Genomic DNA, 25134 nt, shown 5'->3' on the forward strand with positions numbered 1-25134 from the left:
GGAAAGTGAAAGAAGAACACGTGGCGCAAGAGTAATGGTAAGTTTTCCCTCGCATTCGCATTATTTTGCAAGTATATCAGGTTTTGCCATTTGGCAGAAGGATTTAGAAAGTTACAGACCTTTCTGTAATTGCTTGACACCCTCTATATTTATTACAAATGCGCGTTAAGCGAGGGCACCCTCCTGAGTATCGAGACAAGATCGCGGAAAATGATCGTTTCAACACGAAATATGACATCCTCATCAGCAGACACACCTTTTTTTGCTGTCAATTGTTAGATATTGTTATTGTAGGTCTTCATTCGCAGTTTAGGCTTTAATGCGTCAGTATTTTTTCAATTATCGTTGAAAAATCAATCTGTACATTTTATATGGAGTTGTTCACGTTTAGCAAACAAACTGTCCATTGCGTTGTAATTTTACTGTCCTGGAGTTGACAGTTTCTAGTTTTAACCGTTAGGTCATCAAACGTTATTCTAGAGATATTTGTTGTGAAGAAGAATGTTTGTTACTGTCTACCTGGCGTATTTATTACGATTTTTTATCTCCAAGTACGATTGTACATCCTCATTGCAGTTTGTACCCTGACTGGGATTTATTGGCTGCAAACCTAAAAAAACACATATTTATTTGTTTAAAGAAAACATGCATTCGTTTCACTTCAGCTTTACTTGCCAGCGTAAACACGACATGAAAACGAAACTAAACAAGAGTGATCTCCCTTTCAAGTCACTTTCGCGCGTACAACCAAAAGTTAATTTATTCAAAATCGTGACCGTAATGTATGTTTATTGGATGATAGATATAGATCAAGTACTTCCGTAGATGCCGTGAAAATACAAAGTAATCTGATTAGCATATATTCCCGGTCCCTATCGACGAGTTCCCTCGTATTTTCCCGGTTTCTACCCATCTTATCCGATTGCTTCCCAACCAGTGGCATCATGGCGGAGCGTTCATCGGGCTCATATGGGCCATAGGATTCAAACATTTTACAAAATCATGTACGATCAGAAGTGTATTAACAAATACATAAATATACATCTACCCCAGGAATAACCAAGACCAGGTTATTCCAAAGTATGTACATTGTTCATACTACCATTCAGATATTAGTATTGCACATTCGGGTAAAGCACATCACTAAGCATCTGAAAACCAAGGGACATCTAACCAATGTTGAATGTGCGAAATCAAATACAATAATGACTTCCTTTGTTCCCACCGGTGGCACCAACATCGATATGGACAAGTCAAAGACGGTTGTAAAAAAAATAAAGCAGAAAACCAAATGACACAATTTAATGTGAAAATGAACTTGCCGATTTTATCTGCAGACCTCCTTACGAAGACAGTCAAAACTGTGTTGAAGTTGATTGATAAATACCATTCTGGTATTCAGGAATGAGTCAATTTTTCTTTCTTATAAAATAAGATTGTACACTTTTGACACAAATTTTGATTTCACAACAGTCTCGTTTCCTGGTGACTGGGGCCGTCCTATTGCGCACTCAGTACAATAACCAGTTCAGAATTTTAAGACCAACTCATTCAACTGGATATATAAATATTAATCAGTATTATTTGATACATCTAATCACTTGTATATTGGACACTACTCTCCTTCTAATCCGTACTCTGTCGTACAACGTGCTCTGACTAACGGAAATCGTGGAAATCTCAAAATGAGGCTCGGCCGCGAGAAAAGTTTGGCGGTCTTGTACGCACTTGATATTATATCAATCACATTGTATGGTACAAAAATACACTTGATAAGCGCAAAGAACACATAACAGGTGTAACCAGTGAACCAGATGAATTATGAAACATTTTTACGACCTCATCAAACAGGGGCAGTCTGTGAGGTCTTAGCAGAGACCATATAATAATCTATTATATGGTACCTGGTCTTAGTTAACGTCATGCTGCCTGAACCTAGCCATAAAATATAGGAATACGATTTTATTAAAGTTTAGAATTAAAATTCATTTGTAAATACCAATGTCTTATGGAACAAGGAATTGGAATTTAGTGTGACCATAGTTGTCTGTAGTGTCTCTTTTCACTTTCACACGAGAAAATTCAGATCGGCTGAAAAGTAGGTCATTGTCTGGTTCATGAGGCTCATATGTTTCGGTTTGACCGCTGCCACATATGCGGCAAGTTCTACAAGTCTTCATTTGGCCTCAGACTGCATGTAAGGGGATCCATCACAACAACTACCGTTTCCATTGCCAAGTCTGTGGAAAAGGGTATCAACAACTGTGGAATTTCAACAGTTAATGCTCTAAAATGCATGCAACTACATGGACAGTTACTTCAACGTAAACATTCAAAGCAATGGACAGTTTCAACACAACTCCATGTAAAATGTACAGTTTGATTTTTCGACGAAAACTGAAAAATTACCGATGCATAAAAGCCTAAACTGTGAATGAAGACCTAAAGTATCTATATCTAAGAACTGGCAGCAAAAATGGGTGTGTCTGCTGATGAGGATGTCATATTTCGTGTTGAAACGATCATTTTCTTTCGACACTCAGGAGGGTGTCCTCGCCTAAAGCGCATTTGCAATAAATATAGAGGGTGTCAAGCAATTACAGAAAGATCTCTAACTTTCTAGGTCCTTTTGCCAAATGGCAGAACCTGAAATACTTGCAAAATTATTCAAATGCGAGGGAAAACGTAACATTACTCTTGCGCCACGTGTTCTTCTTTCACTGTCCAGCGAGGAAATGGAGTTGCTTTTGGGGCAACTCCACTATTCGCGTGGACAGCGCTTCCACCCTGTGTAATTACGCAGATCGATGCTCATACTGGTGATCACTGGATTGTTTGATTCAGACTCGATTATAATATTTACTGACCGCCGCCATATAGCTGGAATATTTATGAGGGCTACTATAAACAACAGACACAAATAAACAAACACACAATTTTTTCCTCAAGTAACAATATGGAATATCATAATCTTTAATATACATTTCCCCCCTCAAAATTCACTGCTTTTCATTACTTGTGTAATCATCATAATTTATGCAGGCGTTGACTGTATTCGAGTCACGTGGACATTTCTCGTGGAGTTCGTGCGCGATTCTCGTGAAACGTTCTTTTTACCCGCAACAAGATTGCGCTTGGTCGGTCACCTGTTGCACGCCAGTAGACATGGAAAGGGACGCAAAGGAATATTTCTGGGGTGAGATAGTTTTGTTTAAGGCATACAATGTGATACATTACCTCAGGAGTTCAAAACTGTTTCCAACTGAACTTTCTAAACGATCTCTGCTGGGTGGTATAACTGTGCGTGTGAGTGGCATGTGAAATGCCCTGTTCCAATACCCAGTGGCCCAAATTAAACATGTCGGACGAGTTAAAATGGTCGTTTGGAGAGTTTTAAAATGACTAAAAGGTCTGCCATATGTATTAATTACTTGTTTCATATTCATGAAATAAAAACTGGACACGTGCTATTTGGGATTGTTGATGAATTAACTTCAACACACTAAAATCTTAAAAACGAATATTGTAAACAAAGCACTATTTGTCATTCATTTTTTAACAGATTTCTGAAAAGTTATAATACGTTTTGTGACACATAATACACAAAACTGTCGTTCCCCGATCCCAAATAATATTTCTAAATATACTAAAATTATTAACAAAACTTAACACAACAATTACTAGAGAACTCACAAAATGACTAAAAGTCCAAAGTTTAAGTTAGGGGTTAGGGTATAGGGTTAGGGTTAGGGTTAAGGTTAAGGTTGGGGGAACGGAAGGAAATCCAACTCAAGCTTGACCAAAGCCTGAACACATTTCTTTCAGAAACACGTTTTGCAGATTATAACTGGATAATGAATTACTTTAAATTCTGTCTTGATTTTGGTTCCCACTTTTCACTTTCAACCATCTGCTAGCAAGAACCAAAAATACACGTACCACATACAATCATCATACTTTGTTCTGACAAGTCATCCGTTTATCCGGTCATCCCTGTTAGAATTCTTCCCCATCAGCCCATTCCCCCCGTTATGTGTGATTCTTGGAGGTCCGGGTGAGAATTGGTCTTCAGCAACCCATGCTTGTACAAAGCAGCAGTAGGGTTGGCTGGACTTTGTTGACCCACTATTGTATCCCAATTGAGCAGATCGATGTTTATCCTGTTGATCACTGGGTTGTCTGGTCCACTCTCGATTATTTACAGACCGCCGCCATATAGCTGGAATATAGCTGAGTTCGGCGTTAAACAGACGTAACGGAAAGAGTGGTCAGAGTCGCTCACATTGCTAATGCATGTCTTAGATCTATAATCATGATGTCCAGACTCGATTATTTATAGACCGCCGTCACACAGCTGAAATATTAATCTGTAATGGGTGGGTTTGATTCAAGTTGCCTTTAGAGACAGGTTGTGAACTGTATTGAGAAGACTCCCAAACATGTTTTTCTCTCAACTTCAAATGGTGGTTACTATCAAATATTCCAGCAGTATGACAACGGTCAGTGAATAATCGAGTCTAGACCAGACAATCTAATGATTGCCATTTTGGGTATTGGTCTGTTAAGACACGATGACAGGCATCAACCAAGTTACCGAGCCAGACTACCTAATCCTTATGTATTGTCTTTACGGGGATACAGCAAATGAAAATTACAATTAAATTGTGTCTTGTGATGGTGTGACTGTTCTCACAGGTTGCCAGCTGACAAAGGAGTCCCCCCTGCCAAACATGGTCCTTTCAGGAGGAGGAGGAAGACTCGGACTACCTCGTCCACACCCTCTTCCTCAGAAATGTCAGTAATTTTTCCTTATCCTGACTCATGATCTTTTGCTTATCTCCTATGCGAATGTCAGTATTTTATTGCATTTAGTTTACTCGTTACTGCTGTACTATATGTACATATCTGTCAGGCAGTGGGTTAGGCCAGTAGTTAAAGCGTTGTCACACCCAAACCCGGGTTCGATGGGTAAAATGTGTGAACCCTATTTCTTGTGTCTCCCGCCGTGGTATTGCAATGATTATTGCTGAAAACGGCGTTAGAAGGTACTGTCAAATGTGATATTTGAGATTAAGATTTATTCCTATTATGGAGTCGCGTGTTTCAGTCTGTCCTGGGAGCGGAGGCGGTGAAAGGAGAACTGAACATTGTACAGGTGGAGACGAAGAGTTTTGAAGATAAAGACATCAAACAACCACTGTTCTCGTTACGGAATGGAGGACAGGAAACGGTAAGTTTCCTTCAAAATGAAGGCCTCAAAACATTTTTGTAAGGTTGTAGCTAGTCCTGCTTGACTGACTTAAAAATGACACTTTTGATAACGGGTAAACGTCATGTGCTCAGTCGTTTAAAAGCGCCATCATTGAATTCATTCCTGAGGCGGCCATAAACAAAAGACAAAAATGTATTCAACACGCATTCACAAAACGTAGAGATTTTAGGGCCGCTTTCGTTAACTTAAAGGCCGAAAACCTGCCGCCCCATTGTGGAATCCTGGCTTGAATTATTATATGCCCAAACAATATTGGATAGAATTAATAACGGATTGACTCCGTTGGGCAGGCTCGGTGGTTCATGACGTGTCTTTGTGCACTGACATCGTGGATTGTCGTACACTACATCAGTCACTGGATTATCTGGTCAAGACTATATAGTACTATGTATCTGGAATATTGCTCAGTGTAGCTTTAATAACAGCTTTTACCCACCACTGAATGCATCAAAATGTGTTCATATCATGATTCCATGTTATGTAGACGGCTGTAGATGTATGAATAGTTGGTCTATCAACAAAATCAGAACTGTCAAACGTATAATTAGAGTAGTCCCCCTTTGACCATACAGCGTCCTTTTTCACTTGCCGATTTGAACTTTTATCGTTCGCTTGTAAATACGTTTCGGCGCAGATGTTATTACTTCTGTCAAAGCATTTATTCTAAAAAAAAATTCAAATCGGTGTAGTTGATTACAAAGCCGAACAACCCCACCCCAAAAAACAACCGAAACTCACATTACATAATTTGTAGTTGTTTAAAATGTTATGGATATTTTTCAGTTAACGATGGACCTGAGTTTTGCCGGCGCCTGTAGCACAACGTTCCGGCTGGTTGAAGGATCAGGGCCGGTACACATAGGTGGACAACATCTAGTGGGTATGTCGACATACCGAGAGTTGTGATGTCATACCGATAATTGGGTTAGCTGATATGTCAGATACGATAGTTGGTATGTCACGATGCGATAGTTGGTATGTTATGATGCGATAGTTGGTATGTTATGATGCGATAGTTGGTATGTTATGATGCCGATAATGGGGATAGTTGGTATGTCACGATACGATAGTTGGTATGTCACGATGCGATAGTTGGTATGTTATGATACCGATAATGGGGATAGTTGGTATGTCACATCGACTCCGATAGTGGGCATATCAGTGCCATGTTTTGCCACCATTTCAATAGTATTTAATGATACCAATAGATCGTATGTGGATATTTCGATACCTAATATTACTGGACGCGATACTGGGTATGTCACGGTAGTTTGCATAGGATGATAGCACCTATTTCAGGGGTGAAAATAACCTATTGCCCGACGTCCGAGTCCAGTGCTATTTTCTGTCGGGCAAGCAAATTTGTATATCACGCTGTACCCGTGTCCAGTTGACTTTCCAATGTTAATAATGTTGTTTATTTAAAACATTAACAAGAAAACGGCCGGTATAGTGAAAAAATGATCAGGGCAAGTGATTTTACATGTTCCACTGTACCGGAGTACACTAGCAATTTTAAAGTTATTTCCACCCCTGTTATTTGAAAGTACAGATTGAGGGCGTCTCTGCATCGTGTTATGCACGTCAGGATAGTAGTCAGTAACCTTAGTGGACATACCAGGATGCAAACTGAAGACGAAAACACGTCTTTAGCAAATCATGTGTGATGCAACATTAAGCCACCTGTTTAACATGTGCCCGTCTCCTGTAATCCTGTTCCAGAGTTTCCCCCCGAACACAACATGAGTCAAGACGAGTCCGAGTTCTTTACCGAGGACGACATCGAACACGAGGAAGATGATGACGAAGATGAAGAGGAAGAATCGCCCAAGGGGAAGAAGTCCCAGAAGAGGAAGGCCAGCTCACAGACAACGGCAAAGACGAAGGTTGGTTCATGTCATTTGCTGGACCATGAATGTTCAGGGATTTAACCACGTCTTATTAGCGACCACCAGCGTTCCACAAAACTGTTGTGGCCCTCATGTGATCGTAGTGTCCCTACTTAACTCAAGGGCGGTGGGGTAGCCTAGTGGTTAAAGCGTTCGCTCGTCACACCGAAGGTCCGGGTTCGATTCTCCACATGGGTTCAATCTGTGAAGCCCATTTCTGGTGTCCCCCGGCTTGTTATTGCTCGAATATTACTAAAAGCGGAGTAAAACTAAACTCACTCACTCACTTAAACTTAAACTTGCGTTCCATATGGCATAATGAACGTTTTCTGAACGGGCCTGATCTTATTAATATAAGGGGCGGTGGGGTAGCCTTGTGGTTAAAGCGTTCGCTCGTCACGCCCAACACCTGGTTTCGATTCTCCATATGTGTACAATGTTCCCCGCCGTGAGATTGCTAGAATATTGCTAAAAGCGGTGTAAAACTACTCACTCCAGTGCCAGTCAACTAACACGTGAGAAATCAACGCAAAATCTCCCACCCCGTGTTTTAACCCCTTTGATGCTGTATATTAATTGTTTGCAGAAAGGAAAGATGGAAGTGAGTGCTGAGGACGAAGACGACGATGACGATGTAAGTTTAGTGTGTGTCGTTGCAGTGTGTGTGTTCTCAGGAAAATAACCGTGAAGATCCAGGTTAGAATTGATCTTCATCAACCCATGCTTGTCGTAAAATGCGACTAACGGGATCGGATGGTCATATAGCTGGAATATTGCCGAGTGCGGCGTAAAACTGAACTCATTCACTCACTCTCAGGAAAATATAGAAGTTTGTTTAATCAACACATACTGACAGTCAGGCAGGTTTCACTGAAGTCATTTTCTTGCTGCCTTGAATTTTATGATGTAGGTAAACTGTCCTATAAAGTATCCTGAAGAAAGACACGATGTCTCAATTTCACACATGCAATTGATTACGTCTAGAACTTGAAATAGGCACCACGCAATGCGGCAATAGTAGTTCTTTAAACATACTCAACAATAAATCTACAATAAAAATGGTAGGGCAATTTTCTTCTGGGACCATGTATAACCTGAAAATTAGACACATTGTCAGACACGTGATTTAGATTCTTGCCTCACCTGTTTGGAAAGTCAGTGTTTCAATATTTTACTTATGCCTACATAACCAAACACTAGTGTTATTGCTGCCCCACACATTCCCACCGAACCAACTTTTACCCTTAGACCAATTGGCAGGCTATTTTCATATCACTCGCGCTGGTAGAATTTTTGTGGGGGATGTATCGGTATCTGGGGTAAGTTAACAGGTGCTTCAAATAACGGGAAACTCGTTGATTGGGACAGTATTACGAGGTTCGACTTTGTTTCCCTTGATGACCTAGGCGTTAAGGAAACATGATGAACTACAGGATATGGCTGTGCTGACTGTTCATGCTGTCAGCCATTGGTTCTCCTGGTTTATTTTCAATTTACAGAACTTGTAATGATGCTGATTGTTTTGACTTAACTTCGGACAACAGGAAGCACCTAACAAAATTTTCCCTCTATGCGCTAATAAAGGAACAATATTGATACCCCAGGCCCCCAAAAGGATGGCAACTCTGGGACTGGTAGTACATGGTAAAGCATTGGAGATTATCTTGGGGCATTCTGGACTGGTGCCCAGTATCCTGAACAGACTATCAGGTGGCGACATTGTCATCCGGGGGCGGTGGGGTAGCATAGTGGTTAAAGCGGTCGCTCATCACGCCACACCGAAGGCCCGGTTCGGTTCCCCACATGGGTACATTGTGTAAATAAAGCCTTTATCGGTGCTCTTGCTTTCAGTCACCGGTTTGTCTGGTCAGATCATTTACGTGCCTTAGCAATGTTGCCCAATGCAGGGTTAAACAGAAACACTCCTTTCTCCAACTGTTCTGTTTCCAGTTGCATAGTTATTTATAGTTAAAAACTGGGAAATAATTTTAAAGGGGAATCCCCAGCTGCGTCATACTGAAAGACGTTAACAGATAATTTTTTGTTACCATGCCTTGTACTTGCCATGAAAGGAACAGAACAAGGACTGGTTCGCTGTCACCAAACTGAGTGGGGTATTCATGTTAAACTGCGATTGTCTTGATGGGCAATCACTATGAAACATTAGTCCCGATTATAAGAAGCTGCCACACACAAGTACACGTTGGTATGTAAGTACAATAATCTTGTACGCCACGTTAAACTCGATCTCACCCGATCTCACCCAACCGTCTGCTTTTGTCAGCACTGTTAAATTTTTCTGTGTTTTTAAGTAGACATGCTAATCTTGCACGACACATACTTAATAGACCCAGAATACCTCGGCTCATTTTGTTAAGTCACGATTAAGATTGTTACTTATGGTCATCAGTGAAATGAAACACTTTTAATTAGTCAATTTGAGAAATTGCTACTAGCATCAAGCAGATCATGTTGCCGAACTGTTGCCTGTCGAGCGAGGACGCCCGCAGCATGGAGGAATGTCCTTGGTGGCGGGGGCAGTGTATAAAACAGACGCTTGAGATGAAACAAGATTTATGTGAGGCTTTGATTTCACTACTTTACTTCAACATACTGTGTTAGTACTACATTTTCTGAATTTTTGGATCAGATTCAAGTGCTATCATTTGGACAAAATTTCAATCAAGTGAAACCCCAATCCTTATGTTGTCACCTTGGGTTATTTCTCGTGTTTATCAGCAGACGGGCTAGGGGAACAGGGTAGGTTGAGATTACAGGTGGAAATATGGCCCGAAAAGCCGATTAGCCCCGGAACAGATGTTGATAGATTAACTCTGTGGCTGCTGGCGGCGATGTAATGCGACCTGAGAGTCGCAAGCTGCTGATACACTAGTGCGGCTTAATTCCCTTCTCACTCACTTCACTCAGGCCATGTTTTTTTAAAAGGGTTTATATTTTTAAGGAGTAAATATGTTTAGACGTCTTATAGACCGTGTTTGTTTAACACAGCGCTAAATGACTGCGATCTGTAAATAATCGAGTCTGGACCAGACAATCCATTAATTGGCTTGATTGATAATCAAATGGGATGTCGCCTTGAAGGCTTCTACTACATGTTCAGAAAAAAACTACATGTTCACTACAGAAAAATAATACAGCTAGTTCAATCTCCGAAAGTATTGGGGCGGTGAGTTAGCCTAGTGGTTAAAGGGTTCGCTCATCACGCCGAAGACCCGGGTTCGATTCTCCACATGGGTACAATTTAGGAAGCCCATTTCTGGTGTCTCACTCTTCACGCCAAGTGATTCAGGTTTTGAAATCAAAGCAATCATTGGATTGTCTGGCCCGGAATTTGATAATATACACAAATACGTCATACAGCTTGAATATTGCTCAGTAGGACGTCAAGGAAGAAACCCCAAATGTTTTATCACACCAATTGTGTTATGGTCCATTAATAAATCGGTTCTTTCGAAGTAAATTTGACGAAAGGCTCTTGGCAAAATGGGTTCCCTTTAATGCAGTTTGTAGTCAATATTAAAGTAACACCTGGCCTTTGGTGAAGTTTGTATGCCCTTCTACTCAAGGGTTTGGCTACACACGTGACCGTTTCAAGGTCATGACTCACCAGACTCAGTTGGTCTTACCGTTGCTATTAACACGTGAATTTGTTTTAGCGTGAACATCCATGATCTCGGAGAGACTTCATATGCATCGCGCACGGTCTGGTTTAACGAGGCCGGTTGGGTAGCCTAATGGCCTGGGTTCGATTCCCCACATGGGTACAATGTGTGAAGCCAATTTCTAGTGTCCCCCCGCCGTGATGTTGATGGAATATTGTTGAAAGCGGTGTAAAACGACAATCACTGCTTGTTGAACTCCGCACTCGGCAAGATTCCAACTATGACGGCCGTCTTTAAATAATCGAGGCTTGACCAGACGATCCAGTGGTTCTCACCACGTACATGGATCAATGCAATTTGGACACCAGGTAAGCGAGCCTGGCCTCCAGATCCCGTAGTCGCCTCTTACAACGGGTAGCATCGTGCACGATTTCCGTAACATTTACCCACGTAGATTCTGGAGAGTTTACGTCCTCACCAAAGGGGCTTACATAGTAAGATTGCTTTGTGTGGTACCCCAATTGTGTTTACCTGTGCTCATGACACTAACAACCGGAGATGACTCACTTCTGTACAGTCGGTGTCCACGCTGGGCATCCGGTTCTTCAGTAACCCATGCTTGTAATAAAAGGCGACTAGCGGAATCAGATAGTCAGGCTTGCTGACTTGGTTGATGGATGTCACCGTGTCCCGATGTCTTAGATCGATGCTGATGACGTCGATCACTGGATTGTCTGGTCCAGATTAGATTATTTACTGAATGACGCATAGTGTGAATATTACTGAAAGCGGGGCAAAACACAAGTAAGCGTGAGGTAACTTTCAGTTACTGTCTACACGAATAGGACGCATGGATTTCATTTCCTTATTCAGTATGATCAAGGAATCTATGAAATTGCTTTCACAAGTGACTTAAACAGATTCTTGTTTACGTTCGTGGACTTGAATATTTTAAAATGAATACCCTAATCAAGTTTTCATAGCCATTTCGAGATAGTCAATATAATTTACCAGCAGGTAGCAGCAGATGGGTGGCACAGAAAAGGAATATTCTTAGCAAAGGTTGAGTGGTATATGACAAGTACGTCCGACACCGTGTTGCTAAAGTTGTACAATGAGGCCTTGAACTGATCTATTGGAAGTGATTAGAATCGAGACAAAGCGGTAGACAAACTCATAACTCCTACTCTTCTGTGATGTCGGATCCTAAGTCTTCAAAGGTAGACTGTTTTGTAAATAGGGATTATGGGGCTTGTTGACGGAACATTCCCTATCACTGTAAGGCCCCAGATCTTTGACACATTGGAAGGCGATTTAACCAATCTTGACACCATCTTGCTCACATGTGACAGCATTAGTGTGTTCACACCTGTGTCGGTTTGCCTGTGCCAGACAAGTTCGCGCTATTGACGTAGCCTCTTTCAGCATGGTTCAAGGCCTTTAACTTTGAGTGGCTTTGACCTTCTGAGGAAAGTAGGTTTGTTTGGGTGACCTCACCCCAGTGTCAGTTTTCTGTGTGACCAAAATTCTTGTCACTTCTGATATACTAATCAAAAGATGTCAAGGAACATCCTGTCTATTTTCCTTTAGAATTTATCTGTCGTGATGTGACAAATTAGTCACATGAAAGAATTGGCTGATCCATATAGGTGGTATACAAGAGCCTTATTTGTTTATTGACATTGTTTGGATTGTTTAAGCAAATCAGACGGTGTTGACGCTACGATGTCGAGCTGGAGATTCGATTTGTAGTCCTTTCTAATTTTCTTGGAAACCGCTCTGGAAACATGTCATTTTGTTTGTATCGTTCGTTAAGTGTATGTATCGTTAAGGTGTCTGTATCGTTAAGTGTCTGTATCGTTGAGTGTCTGTATCGTTAAGGTGTATGTATCGTTAAGTGTCTGTATCGTTAAGTGTCTGTATCGTTAAGTGTTTGTATCGTTAAGTGTCTGTATCGTTAAGTGTCTGTATCGTTAAGTGTTTGTATCGTTAAGTGTCTGTATCGTTAAGTGTCTGTATCGTTAAGGTGTATGTATCGTTTAGTGTCTGTTAAGTGTCTGTAACGTTAAGTGTCTGTATCGTTAAGGTGTATGTATCGTTAAGTGTATGTATCGTTAAGTGTATGTATCGTTAAGTGTCTGTATCGTTAAGTGTCTGTATCGTTAAGGTGTATGTATCGTTGAGTGTTTGTATCGTTAAGTGTCTGTATCGTTAAGTGTCTGTATCGTTAAGTGTTTGTATCGTTAAGTGTATGTATCGTTAAGGTGTATGTATCGTTTAGTGTCTGTATCGTTAAGTGTCTGTATCGTTAAGTGTCTGTATCGTTAAGTGTTTGTATCGTTAAGTGTATGTATCATAATCATCCGATACTGTTTTCCGTGAAATAAAATAATTTATTTACAGTTATAAACATGAATGGGTGGCGGGGGTTAATGGTGAATTTATGTTAGTCTTTCGATCATTCATACTCATCATAATTCCCAGCAATGAGTGAGTGAGTTTAGTTTTACGCCGCACTCAGCAATATTCCAGCTATATGGAGGCGGTCTGTAAATAATCGAATCTGGACCAGACAGTCCAGTGATCAACAGCATGAGCATCGATCTGCGCAATTGGGAACCGATGACATGTGTCAACCAAGTCAGCGAGCCTGACCACCCGATCCCGTTAGTCGCCTTTTATGACAAGAATGGGTTGCTGAAGACCTATTCTACCCCGGATCTTCATGGGTCTCCCAGCAATGACGTCACTGTAGTAGTATATGCGGTGGGGTAGCCTAGTGGTTAACGCGCTCGCGAAGACCCTGTTTGGTTGGATTCCCCACATGGGTACAATGTGTAAAGCCCATTTCTGGTGCCCCCCGCCGTGATATTGCTATAATATTGCTGAAAGCAGACCCTAGCTAAATTCACTCACTCATAACTATTGCAATACGTACGGTGGTCTTCTACTTATTTTGAGTAGAATACATCCATCACCTGTAAGGCCTGACTAAACCTGGTATCGCGTGGTTACTCTGTATAACTAGATAATAGTCCAGATGATCCCTCGCTGGTAATATAAGCAGTATAACCTACTAAGCACTGGCTATAATAGACAGACTACTGCTACCCAACGTAAGAACTTTGATGAAGGGCCATATTGAATTCTCCCGCTTTCTTCTACAGTGTTCTAGTAGAGTTAGTGTTAGGGTCGCTCAGTCCGAATGGTTCCAGGTGGTCATCTAAACCAATAACTGTCCCCTCTAAGTCCAATTGGCAACTCGACCCCAGTAAGTTGAGCTCAGGGGTCTTGTCTACAGTGTAACCCTCCTGGGCCCCATTTCACAAAGCTCTCGTAGACCTAAGATCTCGTAACCTTTCTCGTAGCATTCAAACTCCCTATGTTACAGTATAGGAGGTACGAATGCTGCGAGAAAAGTTAAGAGATCTTAGGTCTACGAGAGCTTTGTGAAACGGGGCCCTGGACATCACACTAGATCACAAGCCCGCCATGACGGGGCAGATTGCTTCGATTGTTCGTTGACATGTTCATCATGTGGATTTATGACCAAGGGTTCGCAATAATATACTTTTCAGCCTCTGATAATCATATATTTTCCTATTTAAATGTATACTTGACATTATTAAAATCACGTTTTATGTGTTAAAGGTGTATTATTACGATATGGTAATCTAGCGGTCAAAGTGTTTGCTTCCTCCGATTTCCACGGTTTGATCCCTAGTTTAGGTAGGGTATGAATCCCATCCTTAGTTTAGCGTTGACTGGCGTGTCACCTATTCATATCGACATTTTGACATGTAAACCAGCATTGAGAATCCGGGACAGGAAAGTCCCCTATTTTGATGAAAACACATTCACGAATAAAGGATGGGCACAATTTATCTCAACTTAGGTAACCTTCTCCCAAAATATATACATCACGACTGTCGTATAATATCCATAGTCGTAGAGGCAGCAGGAACCATTATACTTTATCTAAATATGGACAGTGCAACCCAATAGGGGCTGAGGTCCTATTAATGCCGACTGAAATTATTGTTTGGTCAAAATGCTATCTGGATTTGAATTCATACAATCACATACACAGGGGTTCCGGGAAGAATAGTGTGCCGACCTGAACTGTTATGAACTCGTAGGCAAACTCTCACCTGGTCTCTTTAAACAAAGACATCACTGCGATATTAGGCATAGTTTGCTTCGTTCAGTCGGGGGGCGGCGGGGTAGCATAGTGGTTAAAGCGTTGGCTCGTCACGCCGAAGGCCCGGGTTCGATTCCCCACATGGGTACAATGTGTGGAGCCCATTTCTGGTGTCCCCCGCCGTGATATTGCTGGAATATTGCTAAAAGCGGCGTTAAACCATACTCACTCACTCGTTCAGTCGGATGTGACAGCTATTTAATGAAGCACATGTTGTGTGGATGAGTACATGCTTGTGGTCTTGCAGGAGGACGAAGAAGACATGGACGACGATGACGACGACGATGATGAGGAAGACGAAGATGAGGAAGAGGAAACACCGGAGAAAACGTAATGTTTTGTGTTTTTCTGTATATTGTAAGCTTTCAATGGAACTGACGGTTTAGCCATACTGGTAAAGCGATTCTTGCAAGTGATGATTGGACAGGGATGTCTTTTAGCCCTGTAATTTACTGTGCAGAGTTCATCAATTGCATGCCAGAAAGGTTCTGCTACAAGGTTCTATGCTGACACTGTACTTGTTCTGGAGTGATTCAGGAAAGTTGGTAAACTTCTGAAAGGTGCATCCTCCAAGGAATACCAGGTTTTATACCAAGCCAACTCATTGCACATGTATACAGAGGGGGTAGCTTCCATTGCTCCAGCTATCGACCACTGTTTTTTATGGTCCAGTGCACATATGATATCATTCATTCTGACTTGGCCTGTATTGCACTTTATCTTTGAACATAATCGACATTGTATGTCGGGCCCGGTGCTAGCGTCCCAGTGCACGTTGTAGTTAGATTGAGACGAGTTTTCATGGTGCAAATATGGGAAGCCAATCGTTGTAAATATTTGTTCGTATCCCTCTCTTTATACTTGTCTTGGTGACAAATGGTGATGTGAGACTTTACTTTGTTTGCAGAAAGAAGAAAGGCAAAAAGGTGAGTCTTTTCTGGTTCAGAGTTGACATTGATTGAACCAACTGGATCATGGTGCTTGTTTGACTCCTCACTCTTTGTTATCCGTGGTCATGTTGTGGCCAGGGCGGTTGGGTAGCCTAATGGTGGTTAAAGCGTAGCCTAATGGTGGTTAAAGCGTAGCCTAATGGTAGCCTAATGGTGGTTAAAGCGTAGCCTAATGGTGGTTAAAGCGTAGCCTAATGGTGGTTAAAGCGTAGCCTAATGGTGGTTAAAGCGTAGCCTAATGGTTAAAGCGTTCGCTCGTCTCACTGAAGACGATTCCTCACATGGTTACAATGTGTGAAGCTCATTTTTGATGTCCCTCGCCTTAATATTGCTAAAAGCGGCATAAAAACCATGCTCACTCATTTTGGGCCTAAGGGGATGATACGTCATCCTACCCAGATTGCTCAAGGGAATAAAACAAGGACTTCAGGTTCAAGTCGACAAGTGGTGATGACGGGTTATACATGTTAAAGTTCCGAATGGTGACATAGCACTAAACTGGACAAGTGCACGCACATACAAAGACAGACGTACAGGATGCATGACACGAACACAGGTACATTTTTACACATAAAATCACCTTTGCACGTTACATATGTGCAATCATCTCAAACGCGACGTCAACTCCATTTCACTTGACCTATCGAAATGTAATTACCCTACCTGCAGATGGAAAGGATTTTAATCTCGCCATAAAAAAAATCTTGAATTGAGGATTAAGCGAATGAACTTTGATTTTGTATATATCAGTGTCATGTTTTCTCAGCCGTCATGGGAGGGGCCGATAGTGAGACAGGTGTGGGTCAATGCCCCCTCCCCCCGCATCAGCCCACCCATCATACCTCATCCATCATACCCCATCCATCATACCCTGCCTAACGCTGGTGTTGTCGGAGTTGTTAGCGCTCATTCTCCTGTCTGTGATACTCAATACTGATTTGCACAACCTGCCCCACTATTCTCATTGGTGGTGTTGATTTGAAGGATAATATGTAATTGTTGGAAGATGGGGAATTAATGGGAATAAGAGGGGAAGCACGTGCCACAGAGACAGTTGGTGCATTAATCGGATAAGCGGTATCGTCAGGGCAGACAACAGGGCATTGTTAGCCGTTATACACCCGCCATTTGACAACGGCAGTGTAGTATAAAATATTACTTATCTATGAAGCTTGGCGTGGCGAACAACGGGGCGCAACGTGTTCTGGTGGCTAAAAAATAGTCCCACTTTCATCCATCTGCTCGCATCTTGCTTTCTAACAATTATTTTGACGTGGACCGAGGGATGATTTATTTCGTTATAATTACATTAAAATCAGTTATTCCGCTGAACTGGCGGTTAGTGTGTCCGTACCAAAGGTAATGGCGGCCGTTGCCTCTTCCAGCGCTTGTGACACGCAACCGTACAACGACGTATTGATCAAAACAGACAACCGTATGATCGTGTTTTTGCCGGTATTTAGTTCATAGAATATGATTAATAGAATCGTTTTGAGTCATACGCTCCAGAGGTATATTTGAAAAGTAACAGGCGACACAGTTGTACATGGTCCCAACTAGCATATCTGTATCTGTTTCTCTGACAAAAGTTAAGTTCTTGGAATATTTCTCCAGCTCAATGACATGGCGTTGATGTCACATTATTGCACTATGGGCTGAAAGCCGTATGACTGACTTTTATGGTAGGTCATGTTCGCATTTTTTGAGAATGTTTATCAATTGAATGGTAATACCTTCCATTGGTGCCTATTTGTGAATATAATTGATCACTTCATAGAGGGTTCCAATGGGATTCCTCCGGGGCCACCTGTGAACTCCACCCCAAGTCACGGCGGGTTGGAGACATATAAAACTACCGATCATTGAAGCCAAAACGGCCATTTGAATAGGATTGTACCCGCATAATAAAATCAAACCTCCGCGAACCCTTCTCAATAGATAGACACCTGGTTGGGAGGGGTGAACTCGTGGTGTAGGTTTTGGGAGGTTTACTAACACGAGAACGCTGGCAGGGAACAATGGTCACAACTCGCAGACAGGGTGAAGCCGTACTAAACTATGAGATAATCCCTATCAACATTTCAACTGGTGTTTGCCATGTTGGAATCTGTCCTTTGATCATCGGCAATTGTCCGTCTCGTTTGACCAGCGTCTTGCCTCTTTGAGACCGAGTCTGCGTGGCTTGGGCCTGCCTCTGCATATCATTTCAGGATTATAACATGCATTCCTATGCTGTCTGAGGCCCTGTCCAATCGCTGCTAATCTGCTTCCATTGTCCAATGACGAGCGGCAGTACTCCAGCCACCCGCGCCTTACAAGGGCATTGTGAGCCCTAAGTCTGTCACAACACAGTTAATTGGTAGCTGTCGCGCTTCGCTACTTCATTTATTTTTTCAATGGGCTATCTGGTTTTGTGTGCTGTGGTAAGTTTCGTCAAGTTCATTACCACCCCTACTTAACCCCCTCCCTGCGTGTCTGACGTGGGACGTGCGGATAGATATGTAGTAGGGATCAGGAACCGCGACCCCTGGGACTCAATCCGCTCCTGACATGTCACTGATTGCGATCCTCAGGCATGTATTGATGTTCCAACAGGTTAACGTACATATTGCCAATATTTTAAGCATCCTGAAATAGATATCCACACTGTGAATGTCTTCATAGAATAAATGTAGGGGGCGGTGGGTAGCCTAGTGGTTAAAGCGTTCGCTCGTCACTCAGATGACTGTTCGATTCCCGACGTTCGGGTACAATGCGTGAAGCCAATTTCTTGTCCCCCGCCGTGATTTGGATGAATATTGCTTTTAAAATGGCGTAAATCTGAACTCATTCACTCGTAGAATATATGTTGGCGGCTTTGCGTAGCCTTATTGTTAAAGGGGCAGTGGGGTAGCCTAGTGTTTAAAGCGTTCACTCGTCACGCCGAAGACCCGGGTTCGATTCCCCACATGGGTACAGTGTGTGAAGCCCATTTCTGGTGTCCCCTCCGTGATATTGCTTGAATATTGCTAAAAGCAGCGTAAAACTAAACTCACTCGCCTTATTGTTAAAGCGTTGGTTCGTCACTCTGAAGACCCTGGTTCGATTCCCCACATGGGTACAATGTGTGAAGCCCATTTCTTGTACACGGGCGTGATCTTGCTGGAATACTACTAAAAGCGGCGTAAAACTAATCTCACTCGCAGACTCTCTAAAAGTCAACGTCATAATGTCTCCTATCCAACGAGGGGCGGTGGGGTAGCCTAATGGTTAAAGCGTTAGCTCGTCACGCCGAAGACCCGTGTTCGAATCCCCACATGGGAACACTGTGTGAAGCCCATTTCTGGTGTCCCCAGCCGTGATGTTGCTGGAATATTGGTAAAAGCGGCGTAAAACCAAAGTCAGTCAGTCAGTCAGTTAGTCAGTCCTATCCAACGAAAGAGTGAGTATGGTTTTACGCCGATTTGAGCAATATTCCAGCAATATCATGGCTGGGGACACAAGAAATGGGCTTCACATATCCCAATGAAAGAGATACCACTGGGCATAAATTGCAGTGAAAGTTATGAATGGATCACTGAAATTCTGTGACACCTGGTGTTGGCGAAAGTAAAGCGTCATTAACTTGATTCGTAAAAAGCAAAGTATTTTATGCTGTATATTTATCGGAGACAAATAGACTGTCTGTTGTAGTCTACAGTTATATTAAAAATATATTGTTATATTTTATATTAAAAATATAACTGAAAAAGACAAGGTTTACGGGGATCATGGACTCGATCAACGTCAGCTGTGACAAAAGACAAACAAAACCTGGGCCTTTTTAGCAAACGTGTCTTGCAGTCCACCGTTTCTAATGGATTTGAGGTGACATTTACAATACATCGTATGTCCCTAAAAAGCAACAATAGGACAAAAAGGCACAGTTGATAGATTCAGAAGCTGACTGTTATCTCATTTCTATTTTTTTCTGATTTCCATTTAATTTTGATGAAACATTAGATGGGCCCGGGTTAATCGTTTTACACAGTCAGGCTTGTCACACCTGTCTCACTGAAGACCCTTGTCTGATTTCCCACACAGATAAGAGTGTCATGCTTATTCTTGGTGAGTGGTGTCAGGCTGGATGTTATTGGACCACTGCGGATAAAAACCTCTCATTTTGATGCTTCCCCTCCTCCCGTTTGGTTAGGAGAGGTAGCCTAGTGATTAAAGCGTTCGCTCGTGACGCCAGAGACCCGGGTTCGATTCCCATGGGTACAATGTATACAGCCCAGCTGGTGCATCCCGCCGTGATATTGCTGGAATATTGCTAAAAGCGGCGAAAGACTATACTTACCCTCCTCCAACCTGGTGAAACTTTAGTGCTGTCCCTTTTTTCACCCCGATTGTTTGTTGGCTTGTCAGCGCCACACCTGTTCTCATTGGTTTCAACCAAAGTGGTAACGATTTGCATCTCATGTATGCTTGTGCTTTTCTTCAAGTTAACACGCAATGCCATGCAGACATGGGTTCAATTACTTTGAAATGTTATTAAATTACAATTACTTTGATTTTCCTCAATTACAATTACACCTTAAATTAAAATGTAATTAATTAAATTACAATTACATTACAAATTACTTTTTTTTTAAACAAGAACAAAACAGATATATTTCTGTATTCATTTAATCAACAAGATATAGATGTTGGTAAACAGTGGTCACTAAATCCTGTTCACATTTTTGTCATCAAAAAGTGAAATGCAAAATTAGATTATGTCTACAATGCACACTATTTGATCAGGTTTTTCTTTTGCATATTTTCTTGGGCTTATCAAATACACACTTATCATCACTTGTTGCAAAAAGCACTTTGTCCACCACTGGTACCTTAGGTATACTGTATCATGACTCATCATTACAGGCCTACAATACAATATAAAATCTGCCGGTCTCTCTATCTGACATAATCCACAGTAACATACCAAAGGATTTGTCAACTTAGATTTATGGCTTATTACATTTCATGATTATGAAAATAGGACTACAGTTCAGTAAGATTTTGAATATCATATCCTATGAGAAATAAACAAAGAGGCCATTTTGAAAGGAACTTGACTAATAGTGCAGTTAATCCCCCATATCCTCGAATACTAACCTACATTCAGTCATGCGTTACTGATTCCCTTTGTTTCACAAATGTGCAGATGGCGATAGTTGCAAAGGCTTAGACATTCAAATCTTTCAAACCTTAACACCTGCTAGAGTATATACAGACAAGCATCTAATTGAAAATCGCTACTTTGGCCTCATTATACAGAATATAATTGCATGGGTTGCCTGATGAAAATAAAAAAAGTTAGATGTAATTTTATGTAATTGAAAAAATAACTGAAAAATTCAATTACATTGAGATAGTCAGATAACAATTACAAATTACATCTTGAACATTCAATTACAAATTACATGCAATTACATCGATTTTTGTAATTAATTACATTCGGTTACAATTACAAATTACAATTACCCCATGTCTGATGCTACGACTGAAATACTATATAAAGTGGCGTAAAACACTTTGTAAATCCCTTCGCCAGTGCCAATTAAAGCGGGTAGTTTAAATCAAGATCTGTCTTTCTTGTGGAAAACGTAATTTTCCATTTTCCCACATGGGTACAATGTGTGAAGCCCATTTCAGGTGTTTCACGCCGTGATATTGTTGGAATATTTCTAAACGCGGCGTTAAACTAGACTCATTACCAATAGGGGTGTGCAATATTACCGGTATATACCGGTACAGTATCTCGCGATACGATTACCGCGATATAGTTCAGATTCTGCAATATCCAGAGTTAGCTCCATTTGAATTATCTGCCCTTGATTTCCATAGCAAACAGATGTGCTCTAAAAGTGCCAAATATATTTTTATTTCTGTTGGTTTCATGTAACATTTTACAAGTGGAAGTGTCATAAGTGGCTCCAAAATTGCCAAATAGTCTACCAAATACTTGACGTTTTGTGGGTTTGAATGGTTTCATTTGGAGGAATTAAGTGGCCTCAAATGGACCAATTTTTATTTGGACTTATTAGTAGAGCCTCTGGCTCTAAGTAACCATTTCACAGTTCACAGTATTTTGTTATTTTTGTTTGTTTCATAATGGGGCAGATGATATCAATTTATCCTACAGGCCTGAGTCTTAGAAAAAATGTAGGACTGTATAATGACATTCCAGTCAAGGATCTTAGCTATTGGAGGTCACATTTAGATCTCAAGTAGTTCAACTAATTCTTGTTTTTGTTTCATTTGGGAATAGTTCATGTTATCACATTGAATCTGAATGAATCACATACAGTAACAATAATTACATACTGCACTGAAGCAAATTCTGTTTAAGCAAACAACACTATGAAAATCATGTTATACTATTACCGTTATCATTATATTCGCAAAACGTTGGTGCAACATATTCCACATTAAGGCTCTATATTATTTTATTTATCTGTAAACGATTGGCATACAGCCATGGGGACGGGGAGCCTGAAAGTATGGTGTAACAGCAACGGAGAAGATGATGTCGCACGCAGAGAGCTATTATGAATTTGATGTACGCACTTGGGCAGAAACCTTCAAGTCAATATATCACAATATATATTGCAATATCTCTTAAATTATTGCAGTATATCGCAATATGAAATTCAGGGCAATATCCAGCCCTAATTACCAACTTTTTATCAATCTATTTTAAACAGGGTAAAGACGATGCAAAATCTTCGAAAGCAACAAAGAAGGCGAAACCAGCTTCAAAGGTATTAAATATTTTCTTGGTTTAGCATCAAGGAAGATCCTGGAAAGGATTGGTCTTTACATCCCATGCTTCTCGTCCAGGGCCCCCGTTTCACAAAGCTGTCGTAAGCCTAATATCTCGTAACTTTTCTCGTAGCATTCGTACCTCCTATACTGTAACATAGGAGGTACGAATGCTACGAGAAAATTACGAGATCTTAGGCTTACGAGAGCTTTGTGAAACGGGGCCCAGGCTTTTGCTGTTGCATACCGTCGTATCACATTTTGAAGCGTTGGCTCGCCATGCCGAAGACCCGGGTTCGAATCCCCACATGGGTACACTGTGTGAAGCCCATTTCTGGTGTCCCCCGCCGTGATGTTGCTGGAATATTGCTAAAAGCGGCGTAAAACCAAACTCAGTCAGCCAGTCGTATCAAATTTGCCCAGTTCGATGACCAAGATGTCGGACACTGAGACTTATTTACAGACCGCTGTAATGTTGACTGTTTTAAACGATTCAAGAATACGACACGAATGACAAACGCAGTTTATAGTGTTAGGTCGCAATCCACAAGCAATGACCGACCATAACATTCTTAGTAAAATACCGAAAACCCTATAATTTCTCAGCAGGAATCTGATATAATGAACTACTCCAACACATCAGAACACCCGGCTTCCATATTAGTCATATTAACTAGAACAAAAAAATCGGCTTTCCTATAATTTGAGTGGTACTTTTATAGAATGGCGCATTTCATTAGGGTATATCTCCACTTAGCCAAATGAAGCTCAACATCACAGCTTAAGTATTTTGGCAACTATAAACTATCCGATTTTTCTGATAATTCCGACTGGATCAAAATGAAAGACAGACCTCTTTACCATAACGCATATTTGAACTGGTCCCGTTAAATGTTATCATTCGATTGCATATTTCACATCGTACACAATACACTCAGTCCATTCTGAGTTAACTGTCAATTCTCTCACACAGAACGTCATGTTTCTACGGCGACGTGGTGATTCAGATCATGATTGAGATACGTATTTCTCAGTATACTCTTCTGGTGGAATGTTTCCCTAACAAATGGCATGGTCTAAAAGTAGCCCGACACTTAAATACACCTCGGCCAAGCAGTTTTATTTTAGATTTTGTTTCTATGGTCACGTAATTATGCAGATGAATGTTGATGAGGAAACAGGGAAAGGTTGCTGAATGACTCCATCCCATGTCAGCACTGTTGACTTAAGCTCCCAACTTCTACTTTCAGGCCCCCGCGAAGAAGACGGTGAAAAAAGGCAAGAAATGAGAGCCTTCCTCGTCTAACCCTGTATTAAAGTGCTGCTGTATTTATAGTAATCTGTGTACATTGGTGGGCGGAATAAATCTCCTGGAACGTGCAGGCGTTTCTTGACTAGTGTTATCGATCTGTCAGATATAGTTCTACGTTTAATACTGTACATGTTCTGGTCAAAGAAAGTTCAATAACACCTGTTCTTACACTCGACTCGTTAATCTGTCGTGGTTGGGTATTGCCATATGGCCTTTCCAATGGTCGCTGTTCTTTAACTTTATTTCAGGTATAAATTACCGAGCACATTTCATTTTACTGTTTACGCTGTGATCTACTCAAGTGTTCGCTTGAGTACTTAATTATAACCTAAATTCCATTTGAAATTGACCAGTGCATAGCTATTAACGCTGTCCTGTCTGTGAAGATCCGGGTTAGAATTGGTCTTCAGTAACCCATGCTTGTAAGAGGCGACTGACGGGATCGGGTGGTCAGGCTCACTGACATGGTTGACACATGTCATCGTATCTCAACTGCGTAGAAGGATGCTCATGCTGATCACTGGATTGTCTGGTCCAGACTCGATTATTTACAGACCACCGCCATATATACTAGGCACATAAAGAAACTGTGCATACAAAAATGTAAAATCTAAATTTATCAAACCTGTGTAGACACATAAGGATTTAAACTCAGAGATAAGTGACATGTATCCAACATGCATGCAAGTGCCACGTTCCGTGACGTCAGTGGGTTCGTCCTTGAGACGTGCAATACGTTGTTTCACGTGCATTCCGGGAAAAAGAAACAGAGCAAATGAGTGCCACAAAATACTGTCACTTTGGAAAGCTCAACCCCTGCCCTTGCGATCGTTCAAAAAATTAAACGGCTATTGAAACGCATAGCATGCCAAGGCTCACATCTGCACGACGTCATGAGGCCATTGGGATGGTCCGTAGGGGAATGTCTCAACGACAAGTGGCTGCACATTTCCACTGCCACCGGAACACCATTTCTGCACTGGTGAGACGCTACCAGAACACAAATGACGTTATCGATCGGCCACGTTCTGGACGTCCACGTGTAACAACGCCAAGACAGGACATATGGATAAGGGTGACCCATCTTCGCCACAGGTTTCAGACTGCAATGATGACTGC

The 25134-nt window shown here is 41.4% G+C and overlaps 1 protein-coding gene across 1 annotated transcript; it reads left to right on the forward strand.

Annotated features, from left to right (window-relative positions):
• The first annotated feature begins 3093 nt into the window (after positions 1-3093).
• LOC124263845 (nucleolin-like) lies at positions 3094-24083 on the forward strand. The gene is made up of 10 exons (XM_046698570.1): positions 3094-3196; positions 4696-4794; positions 5108-5230; positions 6056-6152; positions 6995-7158; positions 7748-7795; positions 15233-15315; positions 15893-15911; positions 22646-22702; positions 23954-24083. The coding sequence occupies exons 4-10, from the start codon at positions 6062-6064 to the stop codon at positions 23990-23992; spliced, it is 501 nt and encodes a 166-aa protein (XP_046554526.1). The 5' UTR covers positions 3094-3196; positions 4696-4794; positions 5108-5230; positions 6056-6061; the 3' UTR covers positions 23993-24083.
• The last annotated feature ends 1051 nt before the right edge of the window (positions 24084-25134 follow it).

This window comes from Haliotis rubra, unplaced genomic scaffold (genome assembly GCF_003918875.1).
Source record: "Haliotis rubra isolate DU_JTF1 unplaced genomic scaffold, ASM391887v1 Scf1200, whole genome shotgun sequence".
NCBI lineage: Eukaryota > Metazoa > Mollusca > Gastropoda > Lepetellida > Haliotidae > Haliotis > Haliotis rubra.